The 22,926-nt window shown below is 41.1% G+C and overlaps 1 protein-coding gene across 1 annotated transcript; it reads left to right on the top strand.

Moving 5' to 3' along the window:
* Positions 1-17,077: 17,077 nt before the first annotated feature.
* On the top strand, positions 17,078-19,332 carry LOC147453361 (uncharacterized). The gene is made up of 2 exons (XM_086517116.1): positions 17,078-17,281; positions 17,393-19,332. Exon 2 carries the CDS (start codon positions 17,413-17,415, stop codon positions 18,511-18,513), a length of 1,101 nt encoding a protein of 366 aa, XP_086373242.1. The 5' UTR covers positions 17,078-17,281; positions 17,393-17,412; the 3' UTR covers positions 18,514-19,332.
* Positions 19,333-22,926: the final 3,594 nt, after the last annotated feature.

Genomic DNA, 22,926 nt, shown 5'->3' with positions numbered 1-22,926 from the left:
GTTGCCCTGTTGTGGCCAGGTTTTTGGTAATTCACTCGAATCTGGTTCATATCCATATGCACTGCTTGAGTGAGTTAGCGTATGTATCATAGAGACCCTCGTGTTATTTAAAAAAAACCGGCAAACATCTTGGCTAGTTTCTCCAAGTTCGTATGCTAATAGCATATTCCAAACTGTAGAAACTGTGATGCCAAATGCCAAAAGGGTATGGATTTGTGCTCCGCTATTGGAGGATCATAATCAAGGTTGTCTGCATCGATGGCAGACACCGGGCCGAGGAGCCCTCTCCTAGCATTGCTTGCCAACATCGGGAAAGAATAAGTAGTGATTGGCCTTGCTGAGTACCGTATCATTACAAATCACAGGCCATGCCTGACTTGCTTTTACATGCCAAAGGGTGGACTAAACCGTGGCTGTGTAGCCCAACCAAATGATGTTGACTACACAAGCTTTCCACATGAGGATCATAATCAAGGTTGACTGCATCGATGGCAGACACCGGGTCGAGGAGCCCTCTCCTAGCATTGCTTGCCAACATCGGGAAAGAATAAGTAGTGATTGGCCTTGCCGAGTACCGTATCATTACAAATCACAGGCCATGCCTGACTTGCTTTTACATGCCAAAGGGTGGACTAAACCGTGGCTGTGTAGCCCAACCAAATGATGTTGACTACATAAGCTTTCCACATGAGCATCCTCAGAGTATGAATGATAGGTCATCACTCGTTGGCCTTGCCGAATTCCTATTCCCTACAAGGCATAGGCCTGGCTTGTACGTGCTTACATAATCAATGTACCCCGGGCATACAAAGACTGCTCCAATCTAATGAATGATGCACCCAGGACCGTGTGTTCATGTTCAAGGTTGAAACAAAAGTGAACAAAATTGGAAGAAACTTGACCGCGTCGATCCACAAATCATCTATTAGATACCGTATTGAAAGCACATAATTTCAACAATTTGTATCTAGTGCAACCATAGAATCATAAGCATACCTAGATTGTAACCGTTAACAGTTCCAAACTTGTATCATACAAGTTGTCGTCCCTTTGTCTTGATGAGTGCCAACCTCGTATCTGGAAATTTGTTGTCACATTGTCTTGGAGCCTTGCTCCTCGCTACATAATGCACTTTTCACTTTGTGCCGCTTCCAAAGGCAACAAGGAGTTGATCGATATCACGTGGGAGATTACGAATCCATGCTTCCATAATCAACCTTTCCAATTGACTGTGCAAGACAATCAAAATCTATGTGTTTCTTGCATGCCAGTGGATGTAGCATTGCCTGAACCCGTTTGCCAATCCAAGTGCTTTGATGGCAGTTTCGGCATCCCAACTTGCCATAGAAATTTGATTTTTTCCATAGAAATGCAAATTATGGCATATAAATGTTTGAAAAGCAGTACATCCTGCATGCGGATGGTGTACCAAGGCATGGATGGTCCATGCATTACGGCGAAAAGAAGGCTTTCTTACTCCGACTGTGGGACAAACCCCTTGTGTGGGAATGTAAATGGTAGGAATCAAGAAGAGTTAGACTTGTCAAATTTTCTACAAGGATTCCAAGATGTGTCCATCGATGATATCCCTATGGACTTACCTCCAAAACGAGGGGAATTTGACCATCGAATTGAGCTCCTACCAGGAAGCTCATTGCCTAACAAGACTCCTTATCGAGTTTCTCAAGGTCAACATGAGGCAAGTACAAGAATTGGTAGAAAAAGGGATGGTGAGGCCTAGCTCCTCTCCCTTTTTTTCTCCAGTTCTTTTAGTGCAAAAGAAGATGGTACATACCATATGTGTGTGGACTCTCGAGCACTAAACCATATCACTATCAAAAACTGATCTCTCATGCCTCAGGTAGAAGATCTTTTTGATAAGCTACAAGGATCTACCTACTTCAATAGTATTGACCTTAAAAGTGGCTATCATCAAATAAAAATAGTGGATGAAGCTATCCTAAAGACCACGTTTTGCGCAATGTTTGATCTTTATGGACATCTAGTTATGCCTTTTGGCTTGACTAATACACCGGCTATGTTCAATCATCTAACAAAGAAAATATTTAGACCCTACCACGAATTCACTGGAGTGTTATTTGATGATATCATCATCTCCTCCAAGTCTTTAGAGGAACATAACCAACATCTCCAAGTGATTTTTCAAGCATTGAGGGAGAACAAGCTTTTTCTCAACCAAAAGAAAAGCGAATTTTTCCTTTAAGAGATTCAATACCTAGGTCATATTATCTCTCAAGATGGTATCCGTATGGATCCATCAAAGTTAGAGGTAATAAAAGCATGGCCTAATCCAAGGAATCTACATGAGCTAAGAAGCTTTATTGGTATGTGTGCATACTATAGACATTTCATAACAAAATTTTCTCAAATAACAGGAACATTACATGACTTAACAAAGAAGAACATTAAGAATTTATGGACTACTAAGGAGCAAAATACTTTTGACAAGCTCAAAGAGAAGCTTACCTCCCAACCAGTCCTCATGCTTCCGGATCTCTCAAAGCCATTTGAGGTCCAATGTGATACTTGTGGTGATTGTCTTGTAGCAGTCTTGCTTCAAGAAGGGTATGCCATAGCATATGAGAGCCGAAGGCTCAATACAGACGAACGTGTCTTAGGCATTTATGAGAAAGAGCTACTAGCTGTTCTACATGCCCTAGATACATGGAAGCACTATTTATTGGGGACTCCATTTATTCTACGAACCGACCACAAAAGTCTCAAGTACTTCATGACGCAAACCAAGCTTTCCGACAAACAAATGAGGTGGGAAAGTTTCCTTTGGCAATTTAATTTCCATATTGCTCACATTGTTGGTAAGCACAATGAAGTGAGCAATGCACTTTGATGACGAACAAAAGTTAATGCGGTGTCTATAGATACTTACAATGATCTATCTTCTATGATAGATGAGTATGCTACTGACCTCGACTATAGAGACATAATGTTAGCCCTTGCTTTGAAGAAGAAAGAGGAACCATTCACCTTGCAGGATGGTTATCTTCTCCACGACAATAGGCTATGTGTTACCCACTCCCTTTGTCATAAAGTCATCTATGAATCCCATGTTCCTCCCTATGCGGGGGATAGAGGCATTCAGCCTACTCTCTGAGGAGTAGAAATGTACTTCTATTGTGTAGTATGTCAAAAGACCAAATATGATAGAGGGAAGCAACTTGAATTACTCCAGCCATTGCCTATCCCAAATTCACCATGGGAGAGTTTATCCATGGATTTCATCTTTAGATCACCCAAGTCTATCCATGGAAAGACACGAATATGGACAATAGTCGACAAATTTAGCAAGCAAGCACACTTTATTTTTGTCAAAAAGACTATTAAGGCACACCAAATGGCAACTCTCTTCATATCACAAATTTTCAAACACCATGGATTGCCAACATCCATCGTGTCAGATAGAGATCCTATCAGTAATTTTTGGAAAGGTCTCTTTGAAAATCTAGGAACAAGATTAAATTTCTCTTCGGTCTATCACCCACAAACAGATGGCCAAAGTGAGATAGCCAATCTTACAACACTCAATCTACTAAAAACTTATGTTACCAAAGTAGATCAAAGTCACAATGGCAAAAGTACTTACCTCTTGTAGAGTATGCCTACAATAATAATGTACATACTTCTACGGGTAAAGCACCTTTTGAAATCATTGAGAGAAGACCTAGAAGTCCCTTGCTACTCAAAGTACATGGGAAGATCTTCGCTGCCGATGAATATAGCCATGACCTACAAGAATCTTTTCAAAAGATTAAGGAGGCTATGCCCATCTCTCAATAAAGGCAAAAAGATGTTTCTAACAAGCAAATAAGGGCCTTAATGTTCAAAGAAAATTATTAGGTCCTACTTAAGTTTCCTAAGGCTCAATTGAGACAAACGACGGGAAAAAATCCTACGGCCATCAAAAGTATTATGCTAAGCTAGGAGTCTTACCAAGCACCGAGCAAACTTTAGCGAGCGAAATTAAACACACACACACACACACACACACACACACACAGAGGCCATATGAGAAGAAATTAAATTTTTGTCTTGATGTAAGTCAAGAGTTACACTCTAATGAACACTATCTAACATCATTTCTTAACAACAAAGTAGTTCTCACATTTGGTTCCATCAAGTACAAAAAATGATACTTTACCATGAATCAAAATCGTCATTGATGAAGGCATTTCTTTTATGTGTAAAACGTGAAGAGAGAGAGAGAGAGAGAGAGAGAGAGAGAGAGAGAGAGGAGATAATAAATTATTTGTTGCCATACTTAACTTAATTATTTGTTGCCATATCCAAATGAGGAGTAACACTTTAGTGAACACTAACTTACATCATATCTTAAAAACATAATAATTCTTGCATTTGGTTCATCATGTAAAAAGCATGATACTTTATCGTGAAAAAAAATCCCATAGAGTGATGCAATCTATTCATTGGAAACAACAATAAAATTAGCAAATAATAGGTTCATAGTAAAGTCTATACAAAAAGCATAGCAAGATTAATAAACCTTTGTGAGTTTAGCTAGCAATACTTTTTATCGACACACTTGTTATGTCGGGCTCCTCCTCGATCTCATGCTACTTCCCTTTATCTTTGGTTGGCAAAGCTGTCATGAAATGCTCCAAACCATATGGATCAATAAGCCATAAAATATATATAAACATCATCAAGATTTGTAAACCTTTGGTAAGAGTAGTAAATCATACATCACATGCTCACACAAAATAGTACACATAAACTACACAATAATTACTGAAAATCCTCATAACAAAAGTAACCACTGACAATATGGAAACAACAATAAGATTAGTTAATCTTTTACTTTAAGCTCACACCTATCATGTCAGGTGCAACACTTGCCTAGTGTTGCTTACCTTTATCTATGGGGAGCAAAACTGTTTAAAAAATACAATTGAATTTCAAGAATATTGTACTGAATTTTTGAAATATTTTGTTGTATCTATATTTGTAAGCAAAATAATTGAAAAGGCACTCACATCTATGACCGGGTCTACTATCACGTTGAGTCTCCCTCTACGCATCTCCTATCAAGAGCCTTGGAGGGATCTGTTGTGCTTCTTGCATTGTGGATCTCTCTCACACACAAACAAGCAGATAGTATTGATCCATGTGTATCCACCAAGGATAATGATCTATCTCCCATTGTGATCGGTGATGCATTATGGGTGGATACTGTAAAGTGTGAGATTTGTCCTAAGGTGTGAGTCAAGGAGAGGAGAGTGGATTTATCCCACATACTGTGGAGCAAGGCTGTAGAGCTACTTAAAGCTCATTTCTTGAATCAATAAACAACAACTCATTTTGCACTACATGCTTGTCTATGGTGAGCTTGTGCTAAGCTAAGTCAATACTCAAGATTGTGTTTATGAGTCCAAGCTAATCTATCTTGGAACCTAATTCACTTGAGTGATAAGCTTGCTTACACACACTCACACACTTGCACCATGTTTCTCTTTCATCCACCCTAGCTAGCACGATCCAAATCCTAACATTTGGTATCAGAGCCATGGTGTGCTAGCTAGGATTTTCATTATGCATTAGTGTGTGTTAGTCATTAGCATCTCCATTAGCTCCGATTAGCACTTCTTAATCATCTCTTTTGAGTTCTTAATCTATCATCACCTCTCTCCTTCCACCTCTAATAATCATCACTTAGTAATCACTAGACTAATTAGTTGTGAGCAAGCTCATGGGTTTGATCCCTATGAACCACTACTCTCACTAGTTAATCTTGGTGGTCAATTAAGCGATCTTTAGGTTAAACCTCTTCAATTGTGTACATTAAGTGTCATTTCCCCCTAATTTGCACTTGCAATTAATTCCTTTAGCTTCACCATTAAGCTTCATCACCCTCGCCGTCTCGAAGCTCTCCTCGCAAGCTCTCCATAGAGTCCCTAAACACTCAAATCCGAACTCGGGAGCCCCTTCATCTCTATGCCCAAATCTCTTTCTAAAGATAGGTGTGTGTGAGGCTTTTGTGTGTGTGTGAGAGTTTATGTGTGGAAAGCTTGCTAAGTTCGGTTAAAATTAAAACTTTTGGAAGCATTCAACAAGTAAGCCCGTGGGGCTTGGTGGCTAGCTCAAATTGGAAAGGCTATTCATGGCTCGTGGGGTCCAAAGCTCAAATTGGGCTTTATCCACTTGTGCAACGTGGGCAGACCCGAAGCAGTAATTCAAGTTGCCTTTTGGAGGAAGCGCGTCCGCCAGGGGGAGTTCCCATAGGCGTCGTGTGCTTTTCTTGCCCGCTGCCCCGCGCGCTTGACCGACCCTGCCCACGCCCGGTCGTGCCCGTGCCACTCGGCCTGCCCTCGCCTTGCCCAGCTTACTTGACCCCTACGGGGTCTCCTTTCCCACCGTGCTGCATCACAAGCCTTTGAGCTCACCCTAGCAACGGGTCCCGCATTGCTCCCGGCCACAAAAGCCCCGAAAGACCTTCTCCCTCAAGGGGGCAGTCCCACAGCCTGCTACCGAGCACTCCAAAAGCCTCTTTTAAACCCCCCTTCCCGCGCTGCTCCTGCCCTCAAGGCAAGTGACTTCAAAGCCTCCAAGAGCCTTTTTTTAAAAGAGCCTATTCCCGCGAGCAGACCATTCAAAACCTCGAGGACAACCTTCGAGCCCCTCAAAAGGGTATTCACAAGCACTCCCACCAAAGTTGCAACAAGGCTTTCAAAGCCTTCCAAAAGGGATTCAAAGGCGGATATTATCACGCTTCAAAAGGCATCTCTAGGCCAAATACGCCAAGGTAAAACAAAGCTGTGAAGGGTGACTTCACCTCGAGTAAAGAGGTACTTCACATTTTATTAAGAAGACATTAAAATTGGAATCTTGCAGCCAAGCACAACAAAATTCTTGCAATGTATGTCTACATGGATGACATTGTGTGCTTTTGTAATGGGATAGACATTGGCATTGGAGAGTCTCCAAATTGCTAGAATCTCTCCATGTGTGAAAAATTTGTGACAAATTGTATGGGAAATTCCACATGCTTGGGCTCTCGGAGTATGACCAAGATGGAAGAGAGCATTAATTTTTGCATAAACCTTTTCATAGGATATTTTCGCATATTGTTGGATGTCATTATGACGCATGGAATAAAGCCTGATTGTACCACAAAAAAAGGGGACAGAAGTACTCGTTCGAGGGGAGGATACAAAGTCATACCATGAAGCAGTTGAAAGCAACAGCAGAAGCAACAAAGGCAAGAGACCTGACAGAGGATCAGCTCACATAGTAGAAGACAAAAAGGACGAAGACGAAGGTAGTGTTTGGGAAGACCCATTTTGAAGATCCAGACTCTCTACTTGTAGGGGAGGACTTTTTCCTATGTGGATACCAGCTTATCATCCTGTGTGGACATCACCATCCTTTGTGGATCTTTCTTGTGTGGATTTTACCATCCTGTGTGGATATCACCATCCTTTGTGGACTTTATTTTCCTGTGTGGATATCACCATCCTCTGTGGATTTTGTTAGCCTGTGTGGATCATGCATCTTCAGTAACTTGTCTTAGTCCAAACCTCAAGGGGAGGATTGTAAGGTGTGAGATTTGTCCTAAGGTGTGAGTCAAGGAGAGGAGAGTGGATTTATCCCACATACTGTGGAGCAAGGCTGTAGAGCTACTTAAAGCTCATTTCTTGAATCAATAAACAACAACTCATTTTGCACTACATGCTTGTCTATGGTGAGCTTGTGCTAAGCTAAGTCAATACTCAAGATTGTGTTTATGAGTCCAAGATAATCTATCTTGGAAAGGAGAAGATATCTCTCTATACTCTACAAAAAACATCAAATCAGATGGTTTCTATTTTTATGATATTTGTGTATTAAAGTTGATTTCAATATTCTTTTTTGTGGGCCTTACCAAAAATATCGTGAGCTCATCTATCTTGATATTTTGAGATAGTTTTATATTTACAAAAAAAAATGTTTGGATTTTTATTCATGAAAAAATCATATTATTACAAATCGGCAAGGCCGACATGTTTGAGATTGTGATCTTTTGGAACGGCAATTTTACAATCTTTCAAAGTGTATTCTAATTGTTAAGGATTGGTTAAGTACTTCTTAGCTTCACCAGACATTCAAAGGTATTTCAAGTGCTTTTGACTGTTTGTGATCATCTACACTATTTCAAAAAATACCAGTCTTTTGCACAAGGTGAGTATGTACATGTAGGATTTTGTTGTTACACAATTCAACTATCAAGAAGGTGTACTAAAAACCAAATAGCTAGCTGCGTAGTCTTTTGGCATCTCACTCACAATCATCTTTTGTTGTGTCAAATTTTCCATTGAAGAGTTATATCTTCTCTTCTTGGATTGTAAAATGGCCAAGGGACTTCTATTCTATCCTTTTCCAACAATCATGGATTGGATGCATGTAGTAACCTTTTGTTTTCAGTAGGTGTCATTAGACTTAGAGAGGTTTCTTGGTTCTTCTTACCATATGATGGTATTCATAGTTATGGGTGATATATATATAGAACAACCTTTGAGTTAGGTATTTCAATGTCCTTGGTTAGATTCACACACAAGCAAAGGTTTATCGATGATTCGATTTTCATGGGAGCTTTTTGGAACTTAATCACAATTTTTTTGCTCACTATCTCATCGGTAATATAAGGTGTTTCCCTAGATGCTATATGAAACACATCCAAAGCAAGTTCTATGTTTTTTTCTCCCAAGGGTTGTTCCAAAAAATCCAAGGGCCTCGATATGATCCACAAATAATTGAACTCTATGGCATCCATGGGATACAGGAATTCTCAAAATTTGCACTAAGATGTGTATAATTCATGATTATACACAAATTTTGTTTGACAATTGTTTTTTACTAATGTGGTTTCAATACCATGGGTACTTATTTTCCTATGTAGGCAACTCCCTCTTGTACTTTTGCATGCTGATATCAATGATTAGTGAGCAAATCTTCCAGCGTTTGGGTTACACCTCTCTTTAGTTGTGTAGTGTTTTCTCTCTCCTCTCTCTAGAATTTTTTGGCACAAGTGTTTTTCTCCCTCTTTGTAGTGTTTGGCATCTCTCTCTCTCTCTCTCTCTCTCTCTCTCTCTCTCTCTCTCTCTCTCTCTCTCTCTCTCTCTCTCTCTCTCTCTCTCTCTCTCCTTCCCCTCTACTCTGACGCCCTACATGCAAGTTTACTCGCAATGCCTACTTGATCCCATTGTTGGGTAGTACATGATAGGAGGTTGTCTACAAGAAATCTTTTGTAATAGATCAGAGATCCATTGTCTATCCGATCCTTAGAGGAGGCTTGCTCATGGTTGCAGATGAGATCACCACCTGATTCACCCTTTTCTGTTGATGCACCTTTGACATGGTATCAGAGCCAAGATCCATTGACTGCCTAGTCCCGAGAGGAGGTTTACACGTGGTTGTAGATGAGATAACACCTAATTCATCCCTTTTTGTTGATGCACCTTTGACATTGTATCAGGGCCACGACAAGCTCTTGAATCGGATTGGTGATTTGTGTAAGTTTTTTGGTGCTTAGTTTTTGTAACCAAAATAGATGGTTTGTTATTTTCTATTGTTTTCACTCATTTAGAGGTGATCCTGGTTGTAGTGGGAAGATTTGAAGATTTCCCTTCACCTACCTCGACCTAGCCTCGAGCCTCTCTGACGACATAATGGGGATGGGTGATGGTATTGATTATAACTTGGCCCATGATGAAGAAATACGAAACAGGGAGATTAATGATGGAGCTTTTGTCAATGAGGAGTGGGGAGATTGGTCTCAGTTCTACTCTGATGTAGGTGATCAACCAATCAAAATACCTACCCTTCCTACCTTTCCCATAGATTGGCAATTGAATGGCGACAGCTATGCCATTTGAAAAGTGACTTTTAACACTAACTATTAGAGGTCTTCAATGAAGATAACCCTAAGGTCTTTAAGGTCCATTGATTAGCCTTGCTCTTTGACATATCATCTCTCATTTGGGCCCCTTTACCATGGGCCCCGTGTTGAGATAGACCTATAAGCACATGTCTATATCCTGACCCTTGTTCTCGTTTATTCTCCCACATTAAATGATCAGTTTAACATGAGAAAATCATTTGGGTTGGTTAGATATTCGATTTTATGACATTACCTCTCTCTTGAAATCATAGTCATCCTCGACTATGAAGTAGAAGAGATAAAGCCTTAGTCATTAGTGAATCTTGCTTAGCGGGTAGAGGATCCATTTTAACCCTACGACATCTTTCCAAAGGTGGATGACTAATCCATTTGGTGCTTCGGAGACATAGCTTCTGCAAGCATGTATGCTCTTTAGTCCATTCATGCTCCCAAGTAGAGTGACAAATTCTACTTGGTGTTTGAGAGACGGTGTCATCACAAACATGATTTTAAGAATGCATACTGTTCAAATTTGTGCACGAAAAAAAAGAGAACTAGTCTTATAAGACAAAAACATTGATCACTTGAAAGAAATTTGTGCATTTGCTTACTCTAATGTAGCATTGTAAGCATTGACAAGGTTCATACTATCCTTAAGCTATATTCCTTGCATCCATCCAGTATCTTTAAAAGGATAACTTTTGAATTTGATAAGATACCGTCATAATCTTACCATGTTGTAGTACCTTGTCTTCATGCCGAAGGATAGCTTCGGGTTGTAGCACCTCTTCTTGGTCTTCGATTTTGGGAGGGCCTTCAATAATTGGTTCACGTGGTCTCTCCTTTGTAAGGCTCAAGTAGGCTCACAAGAAAAGCATTGTGTATGAGCCAATGGTTGGGCAACTTGAGTTGATAAGCCATCTCATTGATGGGCTTCAAGATTTGGAAAGGACCATAGTATCTTCTTGCTAGCTTAGGAGGAAATCCATACACCGAGCAAAAAAAACCGAGCTTGTGATTTTTTCGAGCGAAAGTAAAGAGAATTGTAGCATAAATTGATTTTCTGACTAAGCCCCATCATAATGTCAAGTGTAGGCAGTCCAACAAAATGGTCAAACCGTAGAGGATAGAAAACTCCATCTCATGAAGGTGTGATCGTTGCCACATTATAAATTTGAACTTGATTAAGTAAAATAAGCTATCAGAATTCTAGCCACCCCTCTTCCAATGGAAACTACAAGGAATCCTAAAAAATGGCCAATTCATAGAGGATCGAAAACCTTAGATCAAGTCATTGATGCTATGTTGATACTCTAGCCCCAACCAATCCCTGGAATAGCTCCAATTTTGTTAGTGCAACCTGATGCACAAAGTCATGATTTGTAGAGTCCAACCCAAGGACATGAAAATACACAAAGTATATGTGTTTGCAAGGCAGATATGTGAGACGTTGGTTGTCCCTTTTCTGGAACTTCTCACAAGTACAACGAGGGAAGTCGCAAACAGCATACGCCAACCCCTTTTGAACAGAGCCAAGAATGCTAACATGAAAAACATGCGACGGATTAGGCATCAATATACCCTCTCTCACTAGTTGTGCTTCCATGCTTTGGTCCAATGCTATCGTCTCATTGAAGTCTTTGCCCACATTTCCCAGTAGAGCGGTTGTTTGAAGGTGCTGCTACATTATTGTCTAGCACCACAAATCCATTTTACTATAGCATCTCAACCTCCCATGAAAGCAGACAGGTTCCCTATTCCACAACCCACATCCCTGGGACTTGCCTAGGGGGTTCAATAATCATCTATGCACTTCTGCTCTTTCCCTCCTCAACAGGGTGCTAGTTTTCCTCACCACACTGAGACTTGTTAAAGCTTTTCATTCCTCTTACAAGTATGGATAATCGACATTGGTACATCTCAAATTCCCTTCACACCAACTAAAACAAATGGTTTCTTAAATAAATCATTGTTGCACATTATATACTCTATCCAAACATGTCCATCAATCTCCTCTCCATCCCATACATAGTATACTTATCTTTTTGAGAAGGAACTGCATTCACAAAATATCCGTGATAGAAAGTTGGCATTTCTAGAACCTTAATCACATCCTAGATAGATGAGAGTGCATATAGAGCCATCTTCAACAATGATTGGATATTCTTTTGAGCCTGTAAATGTTGGTGGTGGGTGTTAATCGCAAAGCACCTTGTAAATGTTGGTGGTGGGTGTTAATCGCAAAGCACCTTGTAAAACGGTGAGGCTTCATGATCCAATAGATAAAACGACTCATAGGAAAACATGGGTTTATGTAATGAATAATAAATCCCATGTGTTTTCCATATTTCAAAGGTGGAAGCCTTTGTGGAGAATGAAACAGGCACTTAGTTCATGTGTCAATTTGTCCCATATGTCTCTGAACAACATGGAGGCGAGGCATTGCCCTACTCTATACTGCGTTGGTGCGGGATGTTTTAGGCAATTGATAGCTCACTAGATGGAGTAGACCATGCTTGGCAATACAAGCTAGTTCAATGCCCTAACTAGCACCATGTTGGTGTAGTAGGACTTATGGCCGAGTCTCACTTGGTCCAAGCAGGGGTCAAGGAAGAAACTGCGACCTTTGGTCGTGCCTGCAGAGTAGCACAGAGAAAGACAGATTCGGTTGCATAGCATGAAATTTTTTTGGCAAAAGGGAGCACGCTCATTGGGTAGAGTTGGAGAGAAGTACACATGTGCATTCGCTTGTAGCATTACAGCTTAATCTTCTCAAAAATGAAGGGCCTATCGCTGTGTTAGCAGGACTTCTAGAGTCCAACAGAGAATGTGAGATTTTCCATACCTGGGTGCCTTCCTCCCCCTACTCCCCCCGCTTGCTCTAGGTGCGACTCGGATCTTAGAGCCAATGTTCGATAAAATTGTGCCTCAACTTGGCCTTGAGCCGGTTAAAAAATCAAGGGAAAATTACCAAAATACCCCTCTAATTTCAAAAATTTCCAAAATACCCATGGTATTATTTCATAAGTTTGCAAAATGCCCTTCATATTCTCCAAAATTCCCAAAATACCCCTGGTTGTGAAAGTAAATTTCTCCAAAAACATTTCTTTTTGTAGCTTTTCATAAGAAGACTGATTGTCTATCATACAAGATGTTAAAACTAGAATTTGAGTTGGTTATGTAGGCTTTGAAGATGAATTGCTTCATTACTTTTAGGCATAATTGCCTTTTTTTGCTAGGTAATTTGTGACAAATTACATGCTAAGCACTCAAAAACAGATCTCAATTGTCAAATAGAGATACATATTAGAAAATCTTGAACAATCCAACAAAAATAATTATAAGGGTATTTTGGGAATTTCCACAAACTAGAGGGGTATTTTGGTAATTTTCCCAAAAATCAAAATAGCCCATCAAAGGTAGGGGGGAGTTGGAAATTTAAGGATATAGAGTTAAAATTGTAAAAAATGCCATTAATTTGAAAAAGAAACCTTTTGAATCTATCCTAAAGGGAATTTTATATGTTTATTATTGATTTTTCTCAAACACTGCTTAGAGCAAAAAAAGGGTAGTTAGTTCGCTTTTGAAGAAAATTAAATCTTTATAAGGGCTGCAAATCTGATAGATTATGTATGGCCGTACAAGCATGTTCAATGCCCTTAAGCATCCCGCGTCGGCGCGGTATGCCTTATAGCAAAAAATGACAATTTGCAAATGGCTATAGCCGGCATTGCCCTGTGTCAGACGCTGCAGAGAACGACAGAAAATAAAACCCAATAAAGGGCATTGCCCTGTGTAATACTTGCAGGTGCGGTATGCGAAGCCATGTTTATGAAGGGCTTTTCCCTGAGTAGAAAACGGGGGCTTTGCCCTGGGTAGAAAATGGTTTCGCCTGATAGAAAACGGCAGTTCACAAAGTGCTTACTTGCAAAAAACAGCTCAAACAGTGTTTCGTTGTTAAAGAAAATTAATCTTCACTTAGTGTTAATCCTATAGAAAACTTCTAACAGTCTGGGACATTGCCCTAAGCAGTACCGCGTCGACGCGGGAGCGTTATTGGTAGGAAATGGGAAGTTGCAACTCGTCGAAAGTTTCAAGGAAACATATTTTATAATGGTATGTTTTCATGTCTAAGAACTTTATGTAGTCGGTGGGATATTGCCCTAAGCAGTACCGCGTCAGCGCGGGAGCGTTATGGGCAGGAAACGGGAGGTCGCAACTCATCAGAAGTTTCAAGCAATCATGTTTTTTAATCGGATGGTTTCATGTCTATGAACTTCATGTAGATGGTGGGACATTGCCTAAGCAATACGGCATCGGCGCGGGAGCGTTATGGGTAGGAAACGAGAGGTTGCAACTCGTCAGAAGTTTCAAGCAATCATATTTTTTAATCGGATGGTTTCATGTCTATGAACTTTATGTAGATGGTGGGACATTGCCTAAGCAGTACCACGTCGACGTGGGAGCGTTATGGGCAGGATACGAGAAGATGCAACTCATCGAAAGTTTCAAGCAGACAAACTTTATAATGGGATGTTTTCATGTCTATGAACTTTATGTAGGCGTGGGAAGATAAAGTGAAGAACACATCCAGTCTCAGTTCACTCATGATGCAAACTATACTTTAAATGGGACATTGCCCTAATCAGTACTGCGTCGACGCGGGAGGGTTAAGGGTAGAAAATATGTTGTCATAGGAGAGCTTGCAATGCTCACATGATAGGGTTGATACGTTGTCTGTTGAGCTTGGAAAGGGAAAAAGAAATCTTTCCATTTCAATTTGATGACATGGCCCTAAGGTGTACTATGTCGACGCCGTATAGGTTACAGCATGGCCTCACTTTGCTACTATGTTCTTGAGCTGCTCAACTTGCACATGATGGATATTAGAATAGTTTATAGTTTGAGTCCCTTAAAGTTCAAATATAACAATCATGACGCTTCCCTAAATGGTTCCGCGCCGACACGGGATGCTTAAGGGCAATGTCCATGTGCAGACAAGGAATGGCATCATAGGCTTTAGAGTTCTTGTCTTGCTCTAGGATGTACAAATCAAGCTTTTGCTAAGCTTTAATGAATGTTATTATCCTCTTTTTGCTTTTCAGTAATTGATTGTATCTATTGCAAGTCCTTCGAGGGCACTACCCTTACCTATCTCGTGTCATGATGTAGGATAGTTAAGGGCAACGTCTGAGTAGATAGCTTGATTGAGCCATAAACTTGGTATATTGAAACTCAAGGAGACAAATACATTGTCATGCCTAAAGTTAAGAAATAATTATGTGTTTATACGTGAATATATATATTTTCCAATGTATGAAAGTAGTGATTAGTATTCAATGACTTGTGTATATTTAATTAAAAGTCTGTTGGGTGTTGGGTTTTTTTATTTTCTATCAAATGAAACATTTCTCTTATTGTTGGAATGTAGTCTTCCTTCTTCTAGGGGAAGACCTTTACACGATGTAGACCCAGAGAAAGCTACAGTTGAAGCTTAATGCAGATAGTACCATTTAAAATGAGACATGAAATACGTCAAAGTGTTGGGGATGAAGATGATATAAGATTGCACATGGATAGGGGAGAAGACACCCTTAGTCAAGAAAGAGTTTTTTGTTGCTTTGAATGTCCCAATGTTCCCCTTTCAAGCTCACATGCTAGAGTAAATGTTTTGTGTGTGGGAATGGAATCACAAAATTGTTGCTTGGCAAGCATTCATTAAAGAAATGTACTCTACAAACAAAGAAAAACATTGTATAGTTTTTTGAATGATCATTGATGCTACAAAGGGAAAAAATAGCGATGCAGAGTTGCAAGCACTTAAGAAGGTCAACTACTATTGAATGGCATCACAAAGACTACTATATAGGTGGTGACCACTCCTACATATGTTTAGTGTTTGTTTTTTGAGTTTCATTGTGACAGTCTAAAAGTTTTATATCATTTTTTGAGGATATTTTTTTTAACTACTTCTATTATTTGTTGGGAATACAACATATTATAGTCATTCCTTTGCTTGCACGATCAAGGGTCCGTGTTGACAGCCACAATAGTATGTATCTGTTAGGATTTGGATTGTGCTAGCTAGGGTGGATGAAAGAGAAACATGGTGCAAGTGTGTGAGTGTGTGTAAGCAAGCTTATCACTCAAGTGTTCGATGCCATAGCTCTGATTCCAATGTGAAAGGAAGGGGAGACCGACATGCCTCTAACCTTCCAAGGCCCTTCCCGATGACCTCTACCCTTTGGCTAGACTTATGACATACCCTTGTCCCAGGACCCTCGTCTTTACATTGCACCATACAAGAGGTAGATTCCAAAAAAAGATTCTATTAAATCAAGCCTTATACATATATATAAAAGACAACTTGCCCATGCAAACTCATACTTCACTCTGCATGTGACCTCATTGGCTCTCACCCTACGAGCTAATACTCGCCCACAAACTTAGAGCCTGTCTCTATCGTAGGTTGTGTGACAAGTCCCAACATTTCTTTGAAGCAGGTAGGTCTAGTTGTTAGGTTGATGCAAGTGGACATGTTTATATGTGTTGTGGATACCTATGATTTCAAAGCAAACAAATTTATGTGGAGGTAATAATAACTTGAACTCAAACTCTCCCGATTCAAAGTAGGTTTTTCTTTACTTGGTGAGCCAAAGATCCTTTTTTGAAATCAGGCCACGGTATTGAACATCAAAGTATATATATAAAGCCTCTGATGTAATCTCTCACTTTTTTTTATCAATTTGGATATTTATAGCCTTAAGCCTTTGTAATTCTTTGATTTTTGGACTTAGTTTGTAAACAGTTTTGTGATTATGAGCCAGACAGAGTGGGACTAAATGGTTTCAGATTGTATCAGTGAAATTGTAAGCTACAAGAGAGTTAGAGAATTTCTCATTTTCTAACTCAAAACCTTTGGTTAAAGTATAAAAGCTAACTTTCGTAAGGATTTTAAAAGATTTTTTGGATAATAAATGTCATGATATTTTTGCACATTAGTGTTTACTCTCTTATTTTCTTCTCAAACTTGTAACTCGCTTGTGAAGTATCCGTTTGAAATGCCGTCTATTTCATCGCGTTCATAGGTGAAAGCTCTTAGCGACATTGTGCTTTAGTTGCGGTAAAAACAAAATAGACGAGAGACCTTGGCTGGCATGGAACGCTCTGTGGCTATGAGGCTTGATGCGAAATTGCGAATCCTGTTTGAATTGGGGATCCATATGACGTTATGCATTATTAGATTAGACTAAAGCTCTGTGCACATGAGGGAGAGAGTCGAGACAAACTGCAGCACGGAAAGATGGGCTTTACAGCGCTGCTATCTGCAAGCGTCAAGTGATTCATCTCCAACTCACAATGTGTTTTAAGGTACTCTCTCTCTCTCTCTCTCTCTCTCTCTCTCTCTCTCTCTCTGTGTGTGTGTGTGTGTGTGTGTGTGCGCGCGCGCGCGCGAGAGAGCAGAGACTTACAATTTTGTAGAATCAGAAGGCCTTCGATCAATGGATCAAGCTTGCACGGCCCCATCCCGCAATAGTTCTGGCAGGTTGTCCCTCCAGCAGCTTGATGATAACGCTGCCAAGCCTTGCACTGATCATCAGCTGAAAACGAAGGAGAGATCTAGTGATGGAAATGCAATGTCTGAATTTGAGTTTGTATTGTCTGTCACGTCAGTACATGGGGGTACTGCTCATGACGTTGGGCATAACATGCTAGCTGCAGATCAGCTCTTCTCTGAAGGCAAGCTTCTCCCCCTTTATGTGCCTGAATTTATTGATGGATTTGACGATAGCCGCAATCCCCACGATGAGGTTGATGAGGTAAAAGCCCCTGCAAGGAGCTCTACTCTCTTGGGCAAACCAGCCAAAGCTATCATCCATAATGACACGAATGCAGACAATATAGTTATCAAGTCCTCGGACTTGATCCTACCCGCATCTCTGAAAGCTTCAAGATGCTCCGTCAAGCTCAAGTGCCTCGTTTTATTGAAGAGGCTGGCAAGGTCCATTTGCTCATGTGCAGTTACAGGGGACGTGAATTTCACATATGCCAGGCTTACAAGGAGGAAGGTGAAAAGAGCAGAAAAAGTTAAGTATAGATCAGCACTTCCACATGAGCTAAGTGTATCAGGGAGGAGTGAGGATGCAATAAGATCATCTGTTGGAATGCGGAGCTCTGAGGGGAATATTCATACACTCAAGAATTTTTCACAAGTGCAATGCAGGGAATCATGTGTTTTGCTGAATGCGGCTAATGGAAGCTCGAAGGGGCAACATGCTGCATTGAAAACAGTAACGAATGGACTTAGAAGCTTGAGTGTTTCAAGAGTAAAGGGCTTGGACAGAAGCAACATGAGTTCCTACAGCCCAAAGAGTTTGCGAAGGAAGTATGATCAGCTCAAAATCATGCGCCAAAGAGAAGGCTGGAGAGTCCTTGAAAGATCATCCTCTTACAATGGCAGCATGTACAGGATGCGGGTAGCCCCCGTGCTCAATGTGCCCATTGTGTGTATGAGCAGGTCAAAGAGTGTCAATAGTGCAACAGATCCTGGTAGTAGTCATAACCTCTTTTCTAAAAGCAATAATTCTCATGCCAAATTTTAAAGTGTAATGTAGTTAACGCTGGTGAACATGCTGCTTCATCCAAAGTTTAGCAATCCAACCCGTTGCAATCATGGAAACCGTCGTATGAGTGTGCCATGTCAAGGGAATGCAAATACTTTTCCTGCAGTCATGTACATCAGCAACAGCAAAGAGCACCATAGCCGATCTTCTCGGACACGGAGTGATAAGTGGACTCGTCAGTGGTAATAGTGAGTTAGCTCACCGACCTTTTGGCTTCGCTTTCTGCAGAAGGTGATAAAGGGACCTTTTCTCTCTCATTTCACAGTCAATTAATGGCAATGATATTCCTGGACTATCCAAATTTACCCATAGGCTGCGGATATTTGCAGAGAGCAACTTATGTGCTTGCAAAGTTTCAACAGTAAACTAGTATTCATTGATTGGTTTTTATGTAGGCAGAACTTATCTCCCATCGCATTAGGTAGGGTTTTCAGAATGCAAGCTCTCCCGTCCTCTTATGGTCTTGATGATGCCCATACAGCCAGCTTCTGCAGTGATGTGGAATGGTAGGATCCTCTGTCACTCTTCACCTTTCTCACAGAGTACTTACTATAGAAACTACGATCGTTCATTTGCGATCGTAGGTAAACTTGTTAAGAAAGATCTATCACCTTCAACGGTGAAATCTACCGATCTTTTCAGAGTGCCTTGAGAAAGTTACATGTATTACAGTAAAAGCATTGCAGCAACAAGCAGACACTATCCCACTAACCATTTGGAAGAATGCACTCATGAATTGTCATTGTTGAATACGCTACAATCCAGTGAATGGTACTAGATGCTAAGTAGCATACCTGATTTTTGTGTCATAGAATGATCCAAAAGCACTTGTATAGAGTTCATTGACTGCCCTAACCTCACAAAATTCAAGGAATTACTATCATTTTGCATAGTTTGAAAGGAGCCCACACCTTACTAACCAAGAATCTCACCATGCTACTTCACTGACGTCAGCTTCTTGTGTATGCCACAGGCCTCCATATTTCTCCCTCGTGCTCTCAAAAGATATAAGGCTCCTCATCCACTAAATCTGAGTGGCTATTTTCATTGAGCACACTAACAAAAGCAATTACGGATTGGGAGGTGCCATCTCTTTGTATCCATTGCAAATGGAGTAAAGCTTCCTCGACTGGCCTTGTTGGGCACATCCTTTTGCAAGTGCCACAACATATGTTAGGGCAACAACCACCTCTTTTGAACAACAGTAGAGTGGTAGTCAACTACACTCAACCAACTCAGTAAGTGCCACAACCCATGAGGAATCGTTATTCCATGGAGGAGAACACGCTAGAGAGGGGGAATGGGGGAATACACCTAGTACACACACAAATGCCTCTCTATAACTCATGGCCTTCACAACACCCCTATCTTCTCAAAAAAATCTTCAAAAGATACAATTTGCACTAGTAGAGTATTGTTTGCACGCTTCCCAATGCTCACTCACTCCACAAGACCACAACACTACCAACACCGTGAGATACCACAAGAGCATGAGAGAGGAGAGGGGAAGGAGAAACGATACAAAATTGGGCTTGACTATGCTTCAAGAGAACACTTACAAAGCTTCCAATGCCAAATCTATGGCTCATTCCATGAAAAAACACAAAGGGATTTGATAGACACACTCCTCTGTCAAAAACTCACTCTATAGGCTCCAAAACGGCTCCAAAAGCCCTTAAAATGACTCAAAAAATCCCTGTTGTAAGGGGCCTTATACAATTTTGGAATTTGCCCTCTGATTGGGCCACTTGGCATCTCAATTTGGAAAACATTTGGATAGGTGATCACTTGCTCTCTCTAGCTACTCTCTGTTGTGCTTGTGGGGGGGCACTAGCGACATCGCTAGTGTCCCTAGGCACTTGGGAATAGTAATGTTTTTATTTCTCTCTCTCAATCTCTCTTTTTTTCACCTTGGGGCTTTCACCCTTTGATCGGCTTTGACCACCTCTCAAGTGCCCTCTGAATCCCACTTTGGAGCTTCCAAGCTTCTATCCCCCTCCCCTTAGCACTAGTGAGCTTGCTAGTCGGGGCCTCTTTGCTTTCAAAAAATTGAGGGGGCCTCGGGCCCGTGTGAACTGCCCCTTAGCGCGGGCTACGTTGCCATGTCAGCTTTGTGCTACACCAAGGTCGTTAGCGATCGACAGCATCCGCCCCTATCCACCGCCACAAAATCGGTGCCAATGCCCATTGGCCACCTATTGGCCATAGTGCACTGCACATAGAACGCCACCATAGCCAAGAGAGATCCTCCTCTCTCTCCTTCCTTATACACCCCTTATGGGTCACGCTTTGGAATATATAGCTTCTCCTATTGGCCAACATCGGAGCCACATGGCACCGGCCCAATTAATCAACTCCTCAAACTCAAAAAACATCCCACAAAGCCTTAGAAAACCTCCCTTTTTGTACTACTTTTGAACTGATGCCATTCCCTGCTCAAGGATCGGACTCCCAAGATGCTAAGCCTGGCCGAGGGTTCACCAGTCGACTCCAAGCCGTGCAAAACTTATTGCCTTCAGACTTTGTCGTGGCCTCGAATGAAGTCTGAAAACTGTAAAAAACACCTGCACCCACCTGCTCGACTTTGGATCCCAACTTCAACCTACCAAATCTTGCTGCTTGGGAATCTGGTTGACAAGCCATCAGTTCCTAGCAACTCCATACATCACACACTATCTCAAGAAACACCAGATGATACATTTACCGATGTGGCTAATTTGCCCCACAACTAGCTCGTGATAAATCTTCAGATGGTCATAACTTGTCTGTTTGAGCTCCGATGGGACAATCTAGAAAGACCGACATCATCCATAATACCAACAATTTGCATCTATCCTCTCACACCAGCTCTAGCCACCTACACCTACCCTGTCCATCGCGGTCTGCAAAACCTTCCATCTTTAAACATTGATATGTTTCACACCGTAGCTTTGTTGGAGGAGTTGTCTAAACCTGCTTCTAGAGAATCTCAAGCACTACGGCTCAAGACACACTTCCCACACTTCAAACAACTGGACCTACCATCCCAATTGGCCTGTTTTGGAACCTTTTTGACCTATAGAACCACATTAAGTATACAATACCCCAACCCCCTTGCTTGCCCAGTGTCTTCACATCTACTTTTGCACTTTGTCATGCACATATTGACTCCCTTATCATTGCCTTCCACACTTCACATCAATGACCAACTTTGGTTGCACCAACGCTTATATTCATAGCCAATCAAGAGTATGGCTCAAAGACCATTCTTACCAGGCAAGAATAACCATTGGTTGCACCACCAGCTAAATAAGCGGTAGGGCCATGCTACGAGTGTGGACGTGATCATTGGACAAGAAATTGTCCTCAGGCAAAGAACATAGTATTTGGATATTGTCTAGAGTGTGGCTATATACACCTCATTCCTAATTTTCCAAAACACCTAAACAACAAGGGAAAATCAACAATAAATAATTGTAGGAGCGATACCTTCTTCAAGCGGATCTGAGGTAGAACCCACGGTTCCTATGAATGTGGTGATTCATCAAGAAGCTACCAAAAGTCAAACAAAAATCAAAAGCATATCAGTGACGAGGAGTAGAAAATCAAAAGCATATCAGTGACGAGGAGTAGAAAATCATGGAAATCTAAATGAGAGAAAATGAAAGCAGAAAGGATGAAAGAGAAAACCTTCCTAGAAACTGAGTTGCAAGAAACCAAAGAGCACTTGAAACAAGAAAAAAACAGGGAACAAACTAAAAAAGAAAAATCATCCAAAATTTCATTAAGTGGTTTAGTTTTGGTGGAAAAAATATTGGAGCCATTAGACGCTGGTGCAGCCAAAGTCGGTCCGAGCTAGAAAGGGGCCTATGCCAGGCAAAGCCTGCAAGCAGGTGTAGTGCAGAAGGCTAGGGTAGGTACCAAGGTTCTGGGGAACCAAAGGGTAGCGAGAGTGTATGCTCAATGCGGTTTTTTAGGCCAAAAAGCTTCGAGATGAGCCCAGATGAGATGGCAGGTGAAGGTGTCTGAAGTGCCAAGTTGCAGACCTAAAATGTAGTGTTCAATGTGCTCTAGAAGCCGGTCCAAACGGCTTGTCAAACGGAGCCCCAATGTGCAAGTTATTGAAGCTCAAAGATAAAAGGTATTGCAGATCCCCGACGGGCAGGGCAGATAAGGGCAGGTGGCCCAGGCAGGTATCAGTGGATAGAGATCCAATTATGGAGCATGTCTGTCTTCTCGGATTGCCAATCAGAGCTTTGGTTAGCAAGTTATGGTTATTTGAAGATTTTCCAGGGGTCGGGTCTGAGCCCACTTGATCGCATCGGAGGATACGCCATCTGGCAGTTTTATGGCCTCATCAAGGTTCTTGGTGATGTTGTGCACGATGTGGAGTTAATCAAAAAAATCGACTGC

This window comes from Adiantum capillus-veneris, chromosome 7 (genome assembly GCF_014529385.1).
Source record: "Adiantum capillus-veneris isolate H3 chromosome 7, ASM1452938v2, whole genome shotgun sequence".
Taxonomy (NCBI): domain Eukaryota; kingdom Viridiplantae; phylum Streptophyta; class Polypodiopsida; order Polypodiales; family Pteridaceae; genus Adiantum; species Adiantum capillus-veneris.
Note: the sequence above shows the minus strand (reverse complement) of the source record. Positions and strands in the feature narration are given on the sequence as shown.